Raw genomic sequence first — 16010 nt, forward strand, 5'->3', positions numbered from 1 at the left:
GTTCAAGAAGTCAAATCAGGAGATCGGTTTTATGGGAGCAACATACATATATCATTTTTAAGAATGATTGAAATTCCTTGAGGAAGGAAACCGATGTTTTCCGAAATATTGGATTAAATATAATAAATAATAAAAGAATTTTCAAAAACAATACCATCAGTTTTTTAACAATTGTGTGCATGACCTCGAGAAGAACAAACCAGAAAAATATTTCTTATTTTTTGTATGTATATAAAACTGACCTTCTGACCACATAGAATCGGAATTTAGTTTTATAACGCCGTAATATAGACCGATCTCCAGACTTAAAGTCTTGAAGAAATAAGTTGGTAATTTGTTATACGATTTCGATAAAATGACAGACAGACCCCTACCCATTCTTGTCAAATGTTGTCCAGATCGGACCATAATATAATAAATAATTCCTTTCATAGCCCGAAATTCTTCTTTTATTTACTTAAAAACATCACAAAATCTAAATAAAATGTACACCATTATTAAGAAAAAGTGCGATCTATCAATACGAAATTATTCGTATAAAACATTTGCGGACATGTTGTTTTTTTCATATTAAGAAACACACGCTACCGCGCTTATTAATTGAATAAGATCCGATAATATCCGAAATGTTTAAAAAAAAAGACCAGAGAAAGATAATCTAAAGCCATCGTAAATATGTATATTTATTTCGTTAAAGGTAGCAGCAAATAATTGTTCGTCGTTTAGTAAACGAATAGAAATATGTTAGCGAAAACAGCTGATTTTAACTGATTCCGATTATCATTAAAAGTGGCTAATGAATAAATACCAAATTCGTTTTATTTTCTGTTATCGCTTTTTAACTAAACGATTTTCGTTAAAACACTTTACTAAATTCCACTTCAGATTCTGTATCAATATTTTTTGTAGCATACCTTAAGGATGAACGTTTTTCTATAAAACATGTATAAAGGCACAGTAGGGCAAAAATAGTTGATGCTGTTAGACAGGGTTGATCATTGTCATATTTATTGAAGTTTTTTCTCATCCCTAATCTAAACAGTGTGATATTTGCAGGTGCTTAGTAATAACATACGTAGTTATTACTAAACACCTGCAAATATGACATTTTACTCTATTAATGCCATCTGTTGAAAACAAATGCATTGCTACGAATGCGACCATCAACCCAATACAAGCCATGAGGGCTGCGCGACATCCCTTTGCCATATGTTGTAAAGCCGAAACAACTCGGCATAGCAGTGTCAATTTTGAAAACATAGGAGAAAAGAAAAACCCAAAGAAATTTGTTTACTTGTTATATCATGGCGTCAAACGAACATTTGATAAAATAGGCGAAGGCATCATAAAATCTTTATTCTGATTTTGTAATTAATAGCTGTTATAGAACATTGCAGATTCTTGCAGTATTTATGGTACTATACACAGATAAAACTAATTATGACAACCAACAACTTCTGTCGAAAAAGCGACGACAAAATTTGTTAATTTTCCTTCAACAATTTTTTTTGAATCTCAACGACGCGAAACCAAAATTTGTTGTTGAAAGGTATACTGTGCAATCCAACATTTAACAAAAAAAAATAATTAATAAGCAGCAAAACAAAACCTTTAAACACAAAATAGCACATTTGCTTTGTTGTGAAGTGGTGGTTTGTATTATTTTTATACGCTCCATCATAGGATGGGGGTATATTAATTTCGTCATTCTGTTTGTAACACCTCGAAATATGCGTCAGAGACCCCATAAAGTATATATATCCTTGGTGGTCATGCCATTTTAAATCGATCTAGTCATGCCCATCCGTCTGTCTGTCTGTCGAAAGCACGCAAACTGTCGAAGGTGTAAAACTAGGAGCTTGAAATTTTGCACAAATACTTTCTATTAGTGTATGTCTGTTTTGATTGTAAATGGTATAAATCGGTCCATGTTTTAATATAGCTGCCATATAAACCGATCTTGGGTCTTGACTTATTGAGCCTCTAAAAGGGCGCAATTCTCATCCAATTTGGCTGAAGTTTTGCATGAGGTGTTTTGTTATGACTTCTAATAACTGTGTTAAGTTTGGCGCAAATTTGTATATAACCTGATATAGTTGCCATATAAACCGATCTTGGGCCTTGACTTCTTGAGCCTCCAGGGGGTGCAATTCTCAACCGATTTGGCAGAAATTTTGCACGAGGTGTTTTGGTATCACTTCCAATAACTGCGATATGTATGGTTTACTTCGATTCCTGTTTTGATATAGCTGCCATATAAACCGATCTTGGGTCTTGACTTCTTGAGCCTCTAGAGGGCGCAATTCTCATCCGATTTGACTGAAATTTTGAACGTGGTGTTTTGGTATCCCTTCCAACAACTGCGATATGTACGGTTTACTTCGGTTCCTGTTTTGATATAGCTGCCATATAAACCGATCTTGGGTCTTGACTTCTTGAGCCTCCAGAGGGCGCAATTCTCATCCGATTTGACTGAAATTTTGCACGTGGTGTTTTGTTATCACTTCCAACAACTGCGTTATGTATGGTTTACTTCGGTTCATGTTTTGATATAGCCGCCATATAAACCGATCTTTGGTCTTGACTTCTTGATCCCCTAGAAGGCTCAATTCTTATCCAAATGAACTGAAATATTACACAATGACTTCTACAATGTTCAGCATTCAATTCATTTATGTTCCGAATCGGACTATCACTTGATATAACTCCAATAGCATAACAGTTCTTATTTATTAGACTTTGTTTGCCTAGAAAGAGATACCGCGCAAAGAACTCGACAAATGCGATCCATGGTGAAGGGTATATAAAATTCGGCCCGGCCGAACTTTGCACGCTCTTACTTGTTTTACTTGTTCTTACCTCTAGTCATACAAATGGATTTGAGTAATAAAACTACAACATTTCAACTTTCAATAATGGTATATTTTTGTTCGTTAAAAATTAGCAAATAATCATCATTTTTTTCAGGAAAATATTATCTAACTATGAATTTGAAATAAACTGATTGAAATATGAGAATGAGAGAAATTCCCTATGAATTTCTTAAATAAGTTTTTGTTTTTATGAGATTTGACAAATTATTTGTATGATTTTTGTTTTTTTTTTTTTTTAATAAAATTATAATAATATTTTATTTATTTTAATAATTTGTTACACATGTGATTTTTATTAAATGGTTTATAAATAGGTATGTATGTTTATAATATAATTATTAGATAGATACAATTACATTAAGTTTCGTTTTGGAAGACTTGGTTTACTTTTAAGATTCATTTTGGATTATTAATTTTAAAATATATGTATATATATATTTTATTTAAAACATAATAATGTTTTTATTATTATTATTGCTTATTTTAAGTTATTTTTGTTTGTTTATTATTAATTGTTATTGGAAGACAATTTTCGTATTTGTTACATTTTTTTAATTTTTGTTCTTGTTGGAAGACATTTGTTTCGTAAATATATATATTTTTCTATATAGTATATATATATATATATATATATATATATTTATGTAGTTCTTTATATATATAATTTGATGCTCGATTTTAAAACTAAACTGATTCTCCTAGTTATTGAAATTATCATTTGATTACTGTTTCTATGGAATTTTTCTAATTTGCATCTCTCTTTCGTGTTTTTTTTAAAATGGAAGACCAATTTCGAAGGCATTTATCAAAGCATTGCCCGAATCGTAAATGCCTATAACCCCAAAGAGGACACCCAGACCTATGATAATGTAATCCTTGGCCATTTCTTTTTGATCCAGCAGATGGCCTTTGATTTTCAAATGGAAATAGCAGGGCCAAATGAAACTTAACATGGTTCCCGTGAAGCTGCCAATGAAACCCATGAGTATGGAGAAATGTGGTATAAAGCAGGCCATCATTATGGTGGACACAATCACTCCCACCCGGAAACCCAAACCCCAGACTTTCAGCTCTCCATCCAAATGCCATATGGGAGGAAATTTCGTTTTGGGGGGGCCGCGGAAGAAGTTTCGTTCCAGAAGTTCACAGGCCGCATAGTAGGGCAGTGGATAGCTCAATATGGCTTTGATGACCAAAAAGAAATTCACCAAACCCTTGAAGCCCTGAGAGTGTAGATTGTTGGTGATCACCTGTTGTGTATCATTTTGGAAGGTCAGAAAGCAAATGTAGCCAAAGCCAGCCTTAAAGGCTGCCGCCGCAATATGTGACCAATCCAACATCCAATTGAATTTCGAACGATCAATCATGTTTCCCTCCAGCGTGGGCAAAAATATCTGCGAAGTATACGAGAAGACAATGACACCCAATGAAATGGGGAAATTTTCGAAATCAATGCTCCAGCGCACCTTCGACCAACCCCAATCGCCAATTTGCAAAAGGCAATAACCCAAAATTACCACATTAATCACAATGTGGGACATGGTACACCAGAAGGAAAGCAGCGAGACCATTTTCAAAGATTTCAAAAAACCCATTGGCAGCAGAAAAATACCCACAAACATCATCCATGATCGCGAGTCTAAGGAACCCTGGGGATAGGTGCCCGCCAGCAAATCCCCACACACCACCACATAGAGAATGCAGGTCATCAGCAGCTCTATCAATTGGGCCATACTTACGGCTCGAGCCCCCAACTTGGGACCAAAACACACTTTCGCTATGGACACATAACTGTCGCGTACACGCACCAATTCTCCCGTAGCTGGATCTGGCTCATACAGGCATTGGACTAGCACTTTTCCTGTGTAACAGCAAATGTAGGCAATGCCCACCATGGCAATGATGGCCCAATAGCCACCGTGTAGTACAGCAAATGGCAGCGACACAATGAACATACCCTGAATAGCATTGGTGACATTCCACGCAGCTTGCATTTCATCGATTTTGGAACCGCCACCACCTTCACCTTCACATACGAAAGAGCTGCCCTCGGAGGCGACACTGCCTTGTCTGGAAGAGGTTAAAGGTAGAAAACAAAAACAATTAAAAGAAGTTTCAACCAAATAACGCAATAAATGCGCCTTATAGGTCATCAAGAAATAAAAATGAGAGTTGGCTCAGGTAATTGCAAAATACATGCCACGGTTATTGGAAGTCATAGCAAAACACCACGTGAAAAATGTTACCCAAATCAGATATGAATTGCGATCTCTTGTTGTTCAAAAAGTAAAATCGGAAGAGCAGTTAATATGGGACCTATATCTTAACATAGACCAATATGGCCCATATATAATCCTATATTTAAATAAAGGGATTCTTTAATTCTGATTCTTTAATTCTGCTTTCCGATTTTCGAAATTCGAAAATGTGACAAAGATACAGCATTTTCGAACTGACAAGGACTTTTCGGAGTTAAGCCACTAATTTTGCGATTGTGAGCTTGATTTTTGAGGAAACGCACTGCGGATTGCTCAAATCGTATTTTAAGCTTCTAAACTTCAATTCTGAATGCTTTTCTCAAAAATTTTTGGGGCTTCAAAAATTGAAAATTTTCAAAGGCTAATAACCCCTTGCTCGAAAAAAACGAAAAAAAATCAAAAGTGAAAATTGGAAGAAAATCCTTGACTCAATGATTCCTTTTCGAATTTCAAATCCAGGGATGCTTTCCTATTTTCGAAATTCGAAAATGTGACAAAGATACAGCATTTTCGAACTGACAAGGACTTTTCGGAGTTAAGCCACTAATTTTGCGATTGTGAGCTTGATTTTTGAGGAAACGCATTGCGGATTGCTCAAATCGTATTTTAAGCCTCTAAACTTCAATTCTGAATGCTTTGTTCAAAAATTTTTGGGGCTTCAAAAATTGAAAATTTTCAAAGGCTAACCCCTTGCTCGAAAAAAACGAAAAAAAAAATCAAAAGTGAAAATTGGAAGAAAATCCTTGACTCAATGATACCTTTCCGAATTTCAAATCCAGGGATGCTTTCCGATTTTCGAAATCCAAAAATGTGACAAAGATACAGCATTTTCGAACTGACAAGGACTTTTCGGAGTTAAGCCACTAATTTTGCGACTATGAGCTTAATGTTTGAGGAAACGCACTGCGGATTGCTCAAATCGTATTTTAAGACTCCAAACTTCAATTCTGAATGCTTTTTTCAAAAATTTTTAGGGCTTCAAAAATTGAAAATTTTCAAAGGCTAACCCCTTGCTCGAAAAAAACGAAAAAAAATCAAAAGTGAAAATTGGAAGAAAATCCTTGATTCAACGATTCCTTTTCGAATTTCAAATCCAGGGATGCTTTCCGATTTTCGAAATTCGAAAATGTGACAAAGATACAGCATTTTCGAACTGACAAGGACTTTTCGGAGTTAAGCCACTAATTTTGCGACTATGAGCTTAATGTTTGAGGAAACGCACTGCGGATTGCTCAAATCGTATTTTAAGACTCCAAACTTCAATTCTGAATGCTTTTTTCAAAAATTTTTAGGGCTTCAAAAATTGAAAATTTTCAAAGGCTAACCCCTTGCTCGAAAAAAAAAACGAAAAAAAATCAAAAGTGGAAATTGAAAGAAAATCCCTAACTCAATGATTCCTTTTCGAATTTCAAATCCAGGGATGCTTTCCGATTTTCGAAATTCGAAAATGTGACAAAGATACAGCATTTTCGAACTGACAAAGACTTTTCGGAGTTAAGCCACTAATTTTGCGATTGTGAGCTTGATTTTTGAGGAAACGCACTGCGGATTGCTCAAATCGTATTTTAAGCCTCTAAACTTCAATTCTGAATGCTTTTCTCAAAAATTTTTAGGGCTTCAAAAATTTAAAATTTTCATAGGCTAACCCCTTGCTCGAGAAAAACGAAAAAAAATCAAAAGTGAAAATTGGAAGAAAATCCTTGACTCAATGATTCCTTTTCGAATTTCAAATCCAGGGATGCTTTCCGATTTTCGAAATTCGAAAATGTGACAAAGATACAGCATTTTCGAACTGACAAGGACTTTTCGGAGTTAAGCCACTAATTTTGCGATTGTGAGCTTGATTTTTGAGGAAACGCACTGCGGATTGCTCAAATTGTATTTTAAGCCTCTAAACTTCAATTCGGAATGCTTTTCTCAAACATTTTTAGGGCTTCAAAAATTGAAAATTTTCAAAGGCTAACCCCTTGCTCGAAAAAAAAAACGAAAAAAAATCAAAAGTGGAAATTGAAAGAAAATCCCTAACTCAATGATTCCTTTTCGAATTTCAAATCCAGGGATGCTTTCCGATTTTCGAAATTCGAAAATGTGACAAAGATACAGCATTTTCGAACTGACAAAGACTTTTCGGAGTTAAGCCACTAATTTTGCGATTGTGAGCTTGATTTTTGAGGAAACGCACTGCGGATTGCTCAAATCGTATTTTAAGCCTCTAAACTTCAATTCTGAATGCTTTTCTCAAAAATTTTTAGGGCTTCAAAAATTTAAAATTTTCATAGGCTAACCCCTTGCTCGAGAAAAACGAAAAAAAATCAAAAGTGAAAATTGGAAGAAAATCCTTGACTCAATGATTCCTTTTCGAATTTCAAATCCAGGGATGCTTTCCGATTTTCGAAATTCGAAAATGTGACAAAGATACAGCATTTTCGAACTGACAAGGACTTTTCGGAGTTAAGCCACTAATTTTGCGATTGTGAGCTTGATTTTTGAGGAAACGCACTGCGGATTGCTCAAATCGTATTTTAAGCCTCTAAACTTCAATTCTGAATGCTTTTCTCAAAAATTTTTAGGGCTTCAAAAATTTAAAATTTTCATAGGCTAACCCCTTGCTCGAGAAAAACGAAAAAAAATCAAAAGTGAAAATTGGAAGAAAATCCTTGACTCAATGATTCCTTTTCGAATTTCAAATCCAGGGATGCTTTCCGATTTTCGAAATTCGAAAATGTGACAAAGATACAGCATTTTCGAACTGACAAGGACTTTTCGGAGTTAAGCCACTAATTTTGCGATTGTGAGCTTGATTTTTGAGGAAACGCACTGCGGATTGCTCAAATCGTATTTTAAGCCTCTAAACTTCAATTCTGAATGCTTTTCTCAAAAATTTTTAGGGCTTCAAAAATTGAAAATTTTCAAAGGCTAACCCCTTGCTCGAAAAAGACGAAAAAAATCAAAAGTGAAAATTGGAAGAAAATCCTTGACTCAATGATTCCTTTTCGAATTTCAAATCCAGGGATGCTTTCCGATTTTCGAAATTCGAAAATGTGACAAAGATACAGCATTTTCGAACTGACAAGGACTTTTCGGAGTTAAGCCACTAATTTTGCGATTGTGAGCTTGATTTTTGAGGAAACGCACTGCGGATTGCTCAAATCGTATTTTAAGCCTCTAAACTTCAATTCTGAATGCTTTTCTCAAACATTTTTAGGGCTTCAAAAATTGAAAATTTTCAAAGGCTAACCCCTTGCTTGGAAAAATAACGAAAAAAAATCAAAAGTGGAAATTGAAAGAAAATCCCTAACTCAATGATTCCTTTTCGAATTTCAAATCCAGGGATGCTTTCCGATTTTCGAAATTCGAAAATGTGACAAAGATACAGCATTTTCGAACTGACAAGGACTTTTCGGAGTTAAGCGACTAATTTTACGATTGTGAGCTTGATTTTTGAGGAAACGCACTGCGGATTGCTCAAATTGTATTTTAAGCCTCTAAACTTCAATTCGGAATGCTTTTCTCAAACATTTTTAGGGCTTCAAAAATTGAAAATTTTCAAAGGCTAACCCCTTGCTTGGAAAAATAACGAAAAAAAATCAAAAGTGAAAATTGGAAGAAAATCCTTAACTCAATGATTCCTTTTCGAATTTCAAATCCAGGGATGCTTTCCGATTTTCGAAATTCGAAAATGTGACAAAGATACAGCATTTTCGAACTGACAAGGACTTTTCGGAGTTAAGCCACTAATTTTGCGATTGTGAGCTTGATTTTTGAGGAAACGCACTGCGGATTGCTCAAATCGTATTTTAAGCCTCTAAACTTCAGTTCTGAATGCTTTTCTCAAAAATTTTTAGGGCTTCAAAAATTGAAAATTTTCAAAGGCTAACCCCTTGCTAACCCCTTGCTCGAAAAAAAATCAAAAGTGAAAATTGGAAGAAAATCCTTGACTCAATGATTCCTTTTCGAATTTCAAATCCAGGGATGCTTTCCGATTTTCGAAATTCGAAAATGTGACAAAGATACAGCATTTTCGAACTGACAAGGACTTTTCGGAGTTAAGCCACTAATTTTGCGATTGTGAGCTTGATTTTTGAGGAAACGCACTGCGGATTACTCAAATCGTATTTTAAGCCTCTAAACTTCAATTCTGAATGATTTTTTCAAAAATTTTTGGGGCTTCAAAAATTGAAAATTTTCAAAGGCTAACCCCTTGCTCGAAAAAAACGAAAAAAAATCAAAAGTGAAAATTGGAAGAAAATCCTTGACTCAATGATTCCTTTTCGAATTTCAAATCCAGGGATGCTTTCCGATTTTCGAAATTCGAAAATGTGACAAAGATACAGCATTTTCGAACTGACAAGGACTTTTCGGAGTTAAGCCACTAATTTTGCGATTGTGAGCTTGATTTTTGAGGAAACGCACTGCGGATTGCTCAAATCGTATTTTAAGCCTCTAAACTTCAATTCTGAATGATTTTTTTCAAAAATTTTTGGGGCTTCAAAAATTGAAAATTTTCAAAGGCTAACGCCTTGCTCGAAAAAAACGAAAAAAAATCAAAAGTGAAAATTGGAAGAAAATCCTTGACTCAATGATTCCTTTTCGAATTTCAAATCCAGGGATGCTTTCCGATTTTCGAAATTCGAAAATGTGACAAAGATACAGCATTTTCGAACTGACAAGGACTTTTCGGAGTTAAGCCACTAATTTTGCGATTGTGAGCTTGATTTTTGAGGAAACGCACTGCGGATTGCTCAAATGGTATTTTAAGCCTCTAAACTTCAATTCTGAATGATTTTTTTCAAAAATTTTTGGGGCTTCAAAAATTGAAAATTTTCAAAGGCTAACGCCTTGCTCGAAAAAAACGAAAAAAATCAAAAGTGAAAATTGGAAGAAAATCCTTGACTCAATTATTCCTTTTCGAATTTCAAATCCAGGGATGCTTTCCGATTTTCGAAATTCGAAAATGTGACAAAGATACAGCATTTTCGAACTGACAAGGACTTTTCGGAGTTAAGCCACTAATTTTGCGATTGTGAGCTTGATTTTTGAGGAAACGCACTGCGGATTGCTCAAATCGTATTTTAAGCCTCTAAACTTCAATTCTGAATGATTTTTTTCAAAAATTTTTGGGGCTTCAAAAATTGAAAATTTTCAAAGGCTAACCCCTTGCTCGAAAAAAACGAAAAAAAATCAAAAGTGAAAATTGGAAGAAAATCCTTGACTCAATTATTCCTTTTCGAATTTCAAATCCAGGGATGCTTTCCGATTTTCGAAATTCGAAAATGTGACAAAGATACAGCATTTTCGAACTGACAAGGACTTTTCGGAGTTAAGCCACTAATTTTGCGATTGTGAGCTTGATTTTTGAGGAAACGCACTGCGGATTGCTCAAATGGTATTTTAAGCCTCTAAACTTCAATTCTGAATGATTTTTTTCAAAAATTTTTGGGGCTTCAAAAATTGAAAATTTTCAAAGGCTAACCCCTTGCTCGAAAAAAACGAAAACAAAATCAAAAGTGAAAATTGGAAGAAAATCCTTGACTCAATGATTCCTTTTCGAATTTCAAATCCAGGGATGCTTTCCGATTTTCGAAATTCGAAAATGTGACAAAGATACAGCATTTTCGAACTGACAAGGACTTTTCGGAGTTAAGCCACTAATTTTGCGATTGTGAGCTTGATTTTTGAGGAAACGCACTGCGGATTGCTCAAATCGTATTTTAAGCCTCTAAACTTCAATTCTGAATGCTTTTCTCAAAAATTTTTAGGGCTTCAAAAATTGAAAATTTTCAAATTTTGCTCGAAAAAAACGAAAAAAAATCAAAAGTGAAAATTGGAAGAAAATCCTTGACTCAATGATTCCTTTTCGAATTTCAAATCCAAGGATGCTTTCCGATTTTCGAAATTCGAAAATGTGACAAAGATACAGCATTTTCGAACTGACAAGGACTTTTCGGAGTTAAGCCACTAATTTTGCGATTGTGAGCTTGATTTTTGAGGAAACGCACTGCGGATTGCTCAAATCGTATTTTAAGCCTCTAAACTTCAATTCTGAATGCTTTTCTCAAAAATTTTTAGGGCTTCAAAAATTGAAAATTTTCAAAGGCTAACCCCTTGCTCGAAAAAAACGAAAAAAAATCAAAAGTGAAAATTGGAAGAAAATCCTTGACTCAATGATTCCTTTTCGAATTTCAAATCCAGGGATGCTTTCCGATTTTCGAAATTCGAAAATGTGACAAAGATACAGCATTTTCGAACTGACAAGGACTTTTCGGAGTTAAGCCACTAATTTTGCGATTGTGAGCTTGATTTTTGAGGAAACGCACTGCGGATTGCTCAAATGGTATTTAAAGCCTCTAAACTTCAATTCTGAATGATTTTTTTCAAAAATTTTTGGGGCTTCAAAAATTGAAAATTTTCAGAGGCTAACCCCTTGCTCGAAAAAAACGAAAAAAAATCAAAAGTGAAAATTGGAAGAAAATCCTTGACTCAATGATTCCTTTTCGAATTTCAAATCCAGGGATGCTTTCCGATTTTCGAAATTCGAAAATGTGACAAAGATACAGCATTTTCGAACTGACAAGGACTTTTCGGAGTTAAGCCACTAATTTTGCGATTGTGAGCTTGATTTTTGAGGAAACGCACTGCGGATTGCTCAAATCGTATTTTAAGCCTCTAAACTTCAGTTCTGAATGCTTTTCTCAAAAATTTTTAGGGCTTCAAAAATTGAAAATTTTCAAAGGCTAACCCCTTGCTCGAAAAAAACGAAAAAAAATCAAAAGTGAAAATTGGAAGAAAATCCTTGACTCAATGATTCCTTTTCGAATTTCAAATCCAGGGATGCTTTCCGATTTTCGAAATTCGAAAATGTGACAAAGATACAGCATTTTCGAACTGACAAGGACTTTTCGGAGTTAAGCCACTAATTTTGCGATTGTGAGCTTGATTTTTGAGGAAACGCACTGCGGATTGCTCAAATCGTATTTTAAGCCTCTAAACTTCAATTCTGAATGCTTTTCTCAAAAATTTTTAGGGCTTCAAAAATTGAAAATTTTCAAAGGCTAACCCCTTGCTCGAAAAAAACGAAAAAAAATCAAAAGTGAAAATTGGAAGAAAATCCTTGACTCAATGATTCCTTTTCGAATTTCAAATCCAGGGATGCTTTCCGATTTTCGAAATTCGAAAATGTGACAAAGATACAGCATTTTCGAACTGACAAGGACTTTTCGGAGTTAAGCCACTAATTTTGCGATTGTGAGCTTGATTTTTGAGGAAACGCACTGCGGATTGCTCAAATCGTATTTTAAGCCTCTAAACTTCAATTCTGAATGTTTTTTTTTTTTTTTTTTTAGGGCTTCAAAAATTGAAAATTTTCAAAGGCTAACCCCTTGCTCGAAAAAAACGAAAAAAAATCAAAAGTGAAAATTGGAAGAAAATCCTTGACTCAATTATTCCTTTTCGAATTTCAAATCCAGGGATGCTTTCCGATTTTCGAAATTCGAAAATGTGACAAAGATACAGCATTTTCGAACTGACAAGGACTTTTCGGAGTTAAGCCACTAATTTTGCGATTGTGAGCTTGATTTTTGAGGAAACGCACTGCGGATTGCTCAAATGGTATTTTAAGCCTCTAAACTTCAATTCTGAATGATTTTTTTCAAAAATTTTTGGGGCTTCAAAAATTGAAAATTTTCAAAGGCTAACCCCTTGCTCGAAAAAAACGAAAAAAAATCAAAAGTGAAAATTGGAAGAAAATCCTTGACTCAATTATTCCTTTTCGAATTTCAAATCCAGGGATGCTTTCCGATTTTCGAAATTCGAAAATGTGACAAAGATACAGCATTTTCGAACTGACAAGGACTTTTCGGAGTTAAGCCACTAATTTTGCGATTGTGAGCTTGATTTTTGAGGAAACGCACTGCGGATTGCTCAAATGGTATTTTAAGCCTCTAAACTTCAATTCTGAATGATTTTTTTCAAAAATTTTTGGGGCTTCAAAAATTGAAAATTTTCAAAGGCTAACCCCTTGCTCGAAAAAAACGAAAAAAAATCAAAAGTGAAAATTGGAAGAAAATCCTTGACTCAATGATTCCTTTTCGAATTTCAAATCCAGGGATGCTTTCCGATTTTCGAAATTCGAAAATGTGACAAATATACAGCATTTTCGAACTGACAAGGACTTTTCGGAGTTAAGCCACTAATTTTGCGATTGTGAGCTTGATTTTTGAGGAAACGCACTGCGGATTGCTCAAATCGTATTTTAAGCCTCTAAACTTCAATTCTGAATGCTTTTCTCAAAAATTTTTAGGGCTTCAAAAATTGAAAATTTTCAAAGGCTAACCCCTTGCTCGAAAAAAACGAAAAAAAATCAAAAGTGGAAATTGAAAGAAAATCCCTAACTCAATGATTCCTTTTCGAATTTCAAATCCAGGGATGCTTTCCGATTTTCGAAATTCGAAAATGTGACAAAGATACAGCATTTTCGAACTGACAAGGACTTTTCGGAGTTAAGCCACTAATTTTGCGATTGTGAGCTTGATTTTTGAGGAAACGCACTGCGGATTGCTCAAATCGTATTTTAAGCCTCTAAACTTCAATTCTGAATGCGTTCTCAAAAATTTTTAGGGCTTCAAAAATTGAAAATTTTCAAAGGCTAACCCCTTGCTCGAAAAAAACGAAAAAAAATCAAAAGTGAAAATTGGAAGAAAATCCTTGACTCAATGATTCCTTTTCGAATTTCAAATCCAGGGATGCTTTCCGATTTTCGAAATTCGAAAATGTGACAAAGATACAGCATTTTCGAACTGACAAGGACTTTTCGGAGTTAAGCCACTAATTTTGCGATTGTGAGCTTGATTTTTGAGGAAACGCACTGCGGATTGCTCAAATCGTATTTTAAGCCTCTAAACTTCAATTCTGAATGATTTTTTTCAAAAATTTTTGGGGCTTCAAAAATTGAAAATTTTCAAAGGCTAACCCCTTGCTCGAAAAAAACGAAAAAAAATCAAAAGTGAAAATTGGAAGAAAATCCTTGACTCAATGATTCCTTTTCGAATTTCAAATCCAGGGATGCTTTCCGATTTTCGAAATTCGAAAATGTGACAAAGATACAGCATTTTCGAACTGACAAGGACTTTTCGGAGTTAAGCCACTAATTTTGCGATTGTGAGCTTGATTTTTGAGGAAACGCACTGCGGATTGCTCAAATCGTATTTTAAGCCTCTAAACTTCAATTCTGAATGATTTTTTTCAAAAATTTTTGGGGCTTCAAAAATTGAAAATTTTCAAAGGCTAACCCCTTGCTCGAAAAAAACGAAAAAAAATCAAAAGTGAAAATTGGAAGAAAATCCTTGACTCAATGATTCCTTTTCGAATTTCAAATCCAGGGATGCTTTCCGATTTTCGAAATTCGAAAATGTGACAAATATACAGCATTTTCGAACTGACAAGGACTTTTCGGAGTTAAGCCACTAATTTTGCGATTGTGAGCTTGATTTTTGAGGAAACGCACTGCGGATTGCTCAAATCGTATTTTAAGCCTCTAAACTTCAATTCTGAATGCTTTTCTCAAAAATTTTTAGGGCTTCAAAAATTGAAAATTTTCAAAGGCTAACCCCTTGCTCGAAAAAAACGAAAAAAAATCAAAAGTGGAAATTGAAAGAAAATCCCTAACTCAATGATTCCTTTTCGAATTTCAAATCCAGGGATGCTTTCCGATTTTCGAAATTCGAAAATGTGACAAAGATACAGCATTTTCGAACTGACAAGGACTTTTCGGAGTTAAGCCACTAATTTTGCGATTGTGAGCTTGATTTTTGAGGAAACGCACTGCGGATTGCTCAAATCGTATTTTAAGCCTCTAAACTTCAATTCTGAATGCGTTCTCAAAAATTTTTAGGGCTTCAAAAATTGAAAATTTTCAAAGGCTAACCCCTTGCTCGAAAAAAACGAAAAAAAATCAAAAGTGAAAATTGGAAGAAAATCCTTGACTCAATGATTCCTTTTCGAATTTCAAATCCAGGGATGCTTTCCGATTTTCGAAATTCGAAAATGTGACAAATATACAGCATTTTCGAACTGACAAGGACTTTTCGGAGTTAAGCCACTAATTTTGCGATTGTGAGCTTGATTTTTGAGGAAACGCACTGCGGATTGCTCAAATCGTATTTTAAGCCTCTAAACTTCAATTCTGAATGCTTTTCTCAAAAATTTTTAGGGCTTCAAAAATTGAAAATTTTCAAAGGCTAACCCCTTGCTCGAAAAAAACGAAAAAAAATCAAAAGTGGAAATTGAAAGAAAATCCCTAACTCAATGATTCCTTTTCGAATTTCAAATCCAGGGATGCTTTCCGATTTTCGAAATTCGAAAATGTGACAAAGATACAGCATTTTCGAACTGACAAGGACTTTTCGGAGTTAAGCCACTAATTTTGCGATTGTGAGCTTGATTTTTGAGGAAACGCACTGCGGATTGCTCAAATCGTATTTTAAGCCTCTAAACTTCAATTCTGAATGCGTTCTCAAAAATTTTTAGGGCTTCAAAAATTGAAAATTTTCAAAGGCTAACCCCTTGCTCGAAAAAAACGAAAAAAAATCAAAAGTGAAAATTGGAAGAAAATCCTTGACTCAATGATTCCTTTTCGAATTTCAAATCCAGGGATGCTTTCCGATTTTCGAAATTCGAAAATGTGACAAAGATACAGCATTTTCGAACTGACAAGGACTTTTCGGAGTTAAGCCACTAATTTTGCGATTGTGAGCTTGATTTTTGAGGAAACGCACTGCGGATTGCTCAAATCGTATTTTAAGCCTCTAAACTTCAATTCTGAATGATTTTTTTCAAAAATTTTTGGGGCTTCAAAAATTGAAAATTTTCAAAGGCTAACCCC

At 34.6% G+C, this 16010-nt stretch overlaps 1 protein-coding gene across 2 annotated transcripts in view; it reads right to left on the reverse strand.

Annotated features, from left to right (window-relative positions):
* Positions 1-3342: 3342 nt before the first annotated feature.
* LOC106093168 (vesicular inhibitory amino acid transporter) overlaps positions 3343-16010 on the reverse strand; it is a 46668-nt gene continuing 34000 nt past the window's right edge. The window contains exon 4 of one of the 2 annotated variants that reach the window (XM_059370469.1): positions 3343-4943. In XM_059370469.1, coding sequence (XP_059226452.1) covers positions 3647-4943 — 1297 coding nt within the window. In that variant the 3' untranslated portion in view covers positions 3343-3646. The remainder of the gene's footprint in view (positions 4944-16010) is intronic. The other variant, XM_059370470.1, reaches the window with a different exon arrangement.

This window comes from Stomoxys calcitrans, chromosome 5 (genome assembly GCF_963082655.1).
Source record: "Stomoxys calcitrans chromosome 5, idStoCalc2.1, whole genome shotgun sequence".
Classification (NCBI taxonomy): domain Eukaryota; kingdom Metazoa; phylum Arthropoda; class Insecta; order Diptera; family Muscidae; genus Stomoxys; species Stomoxys calcitrans.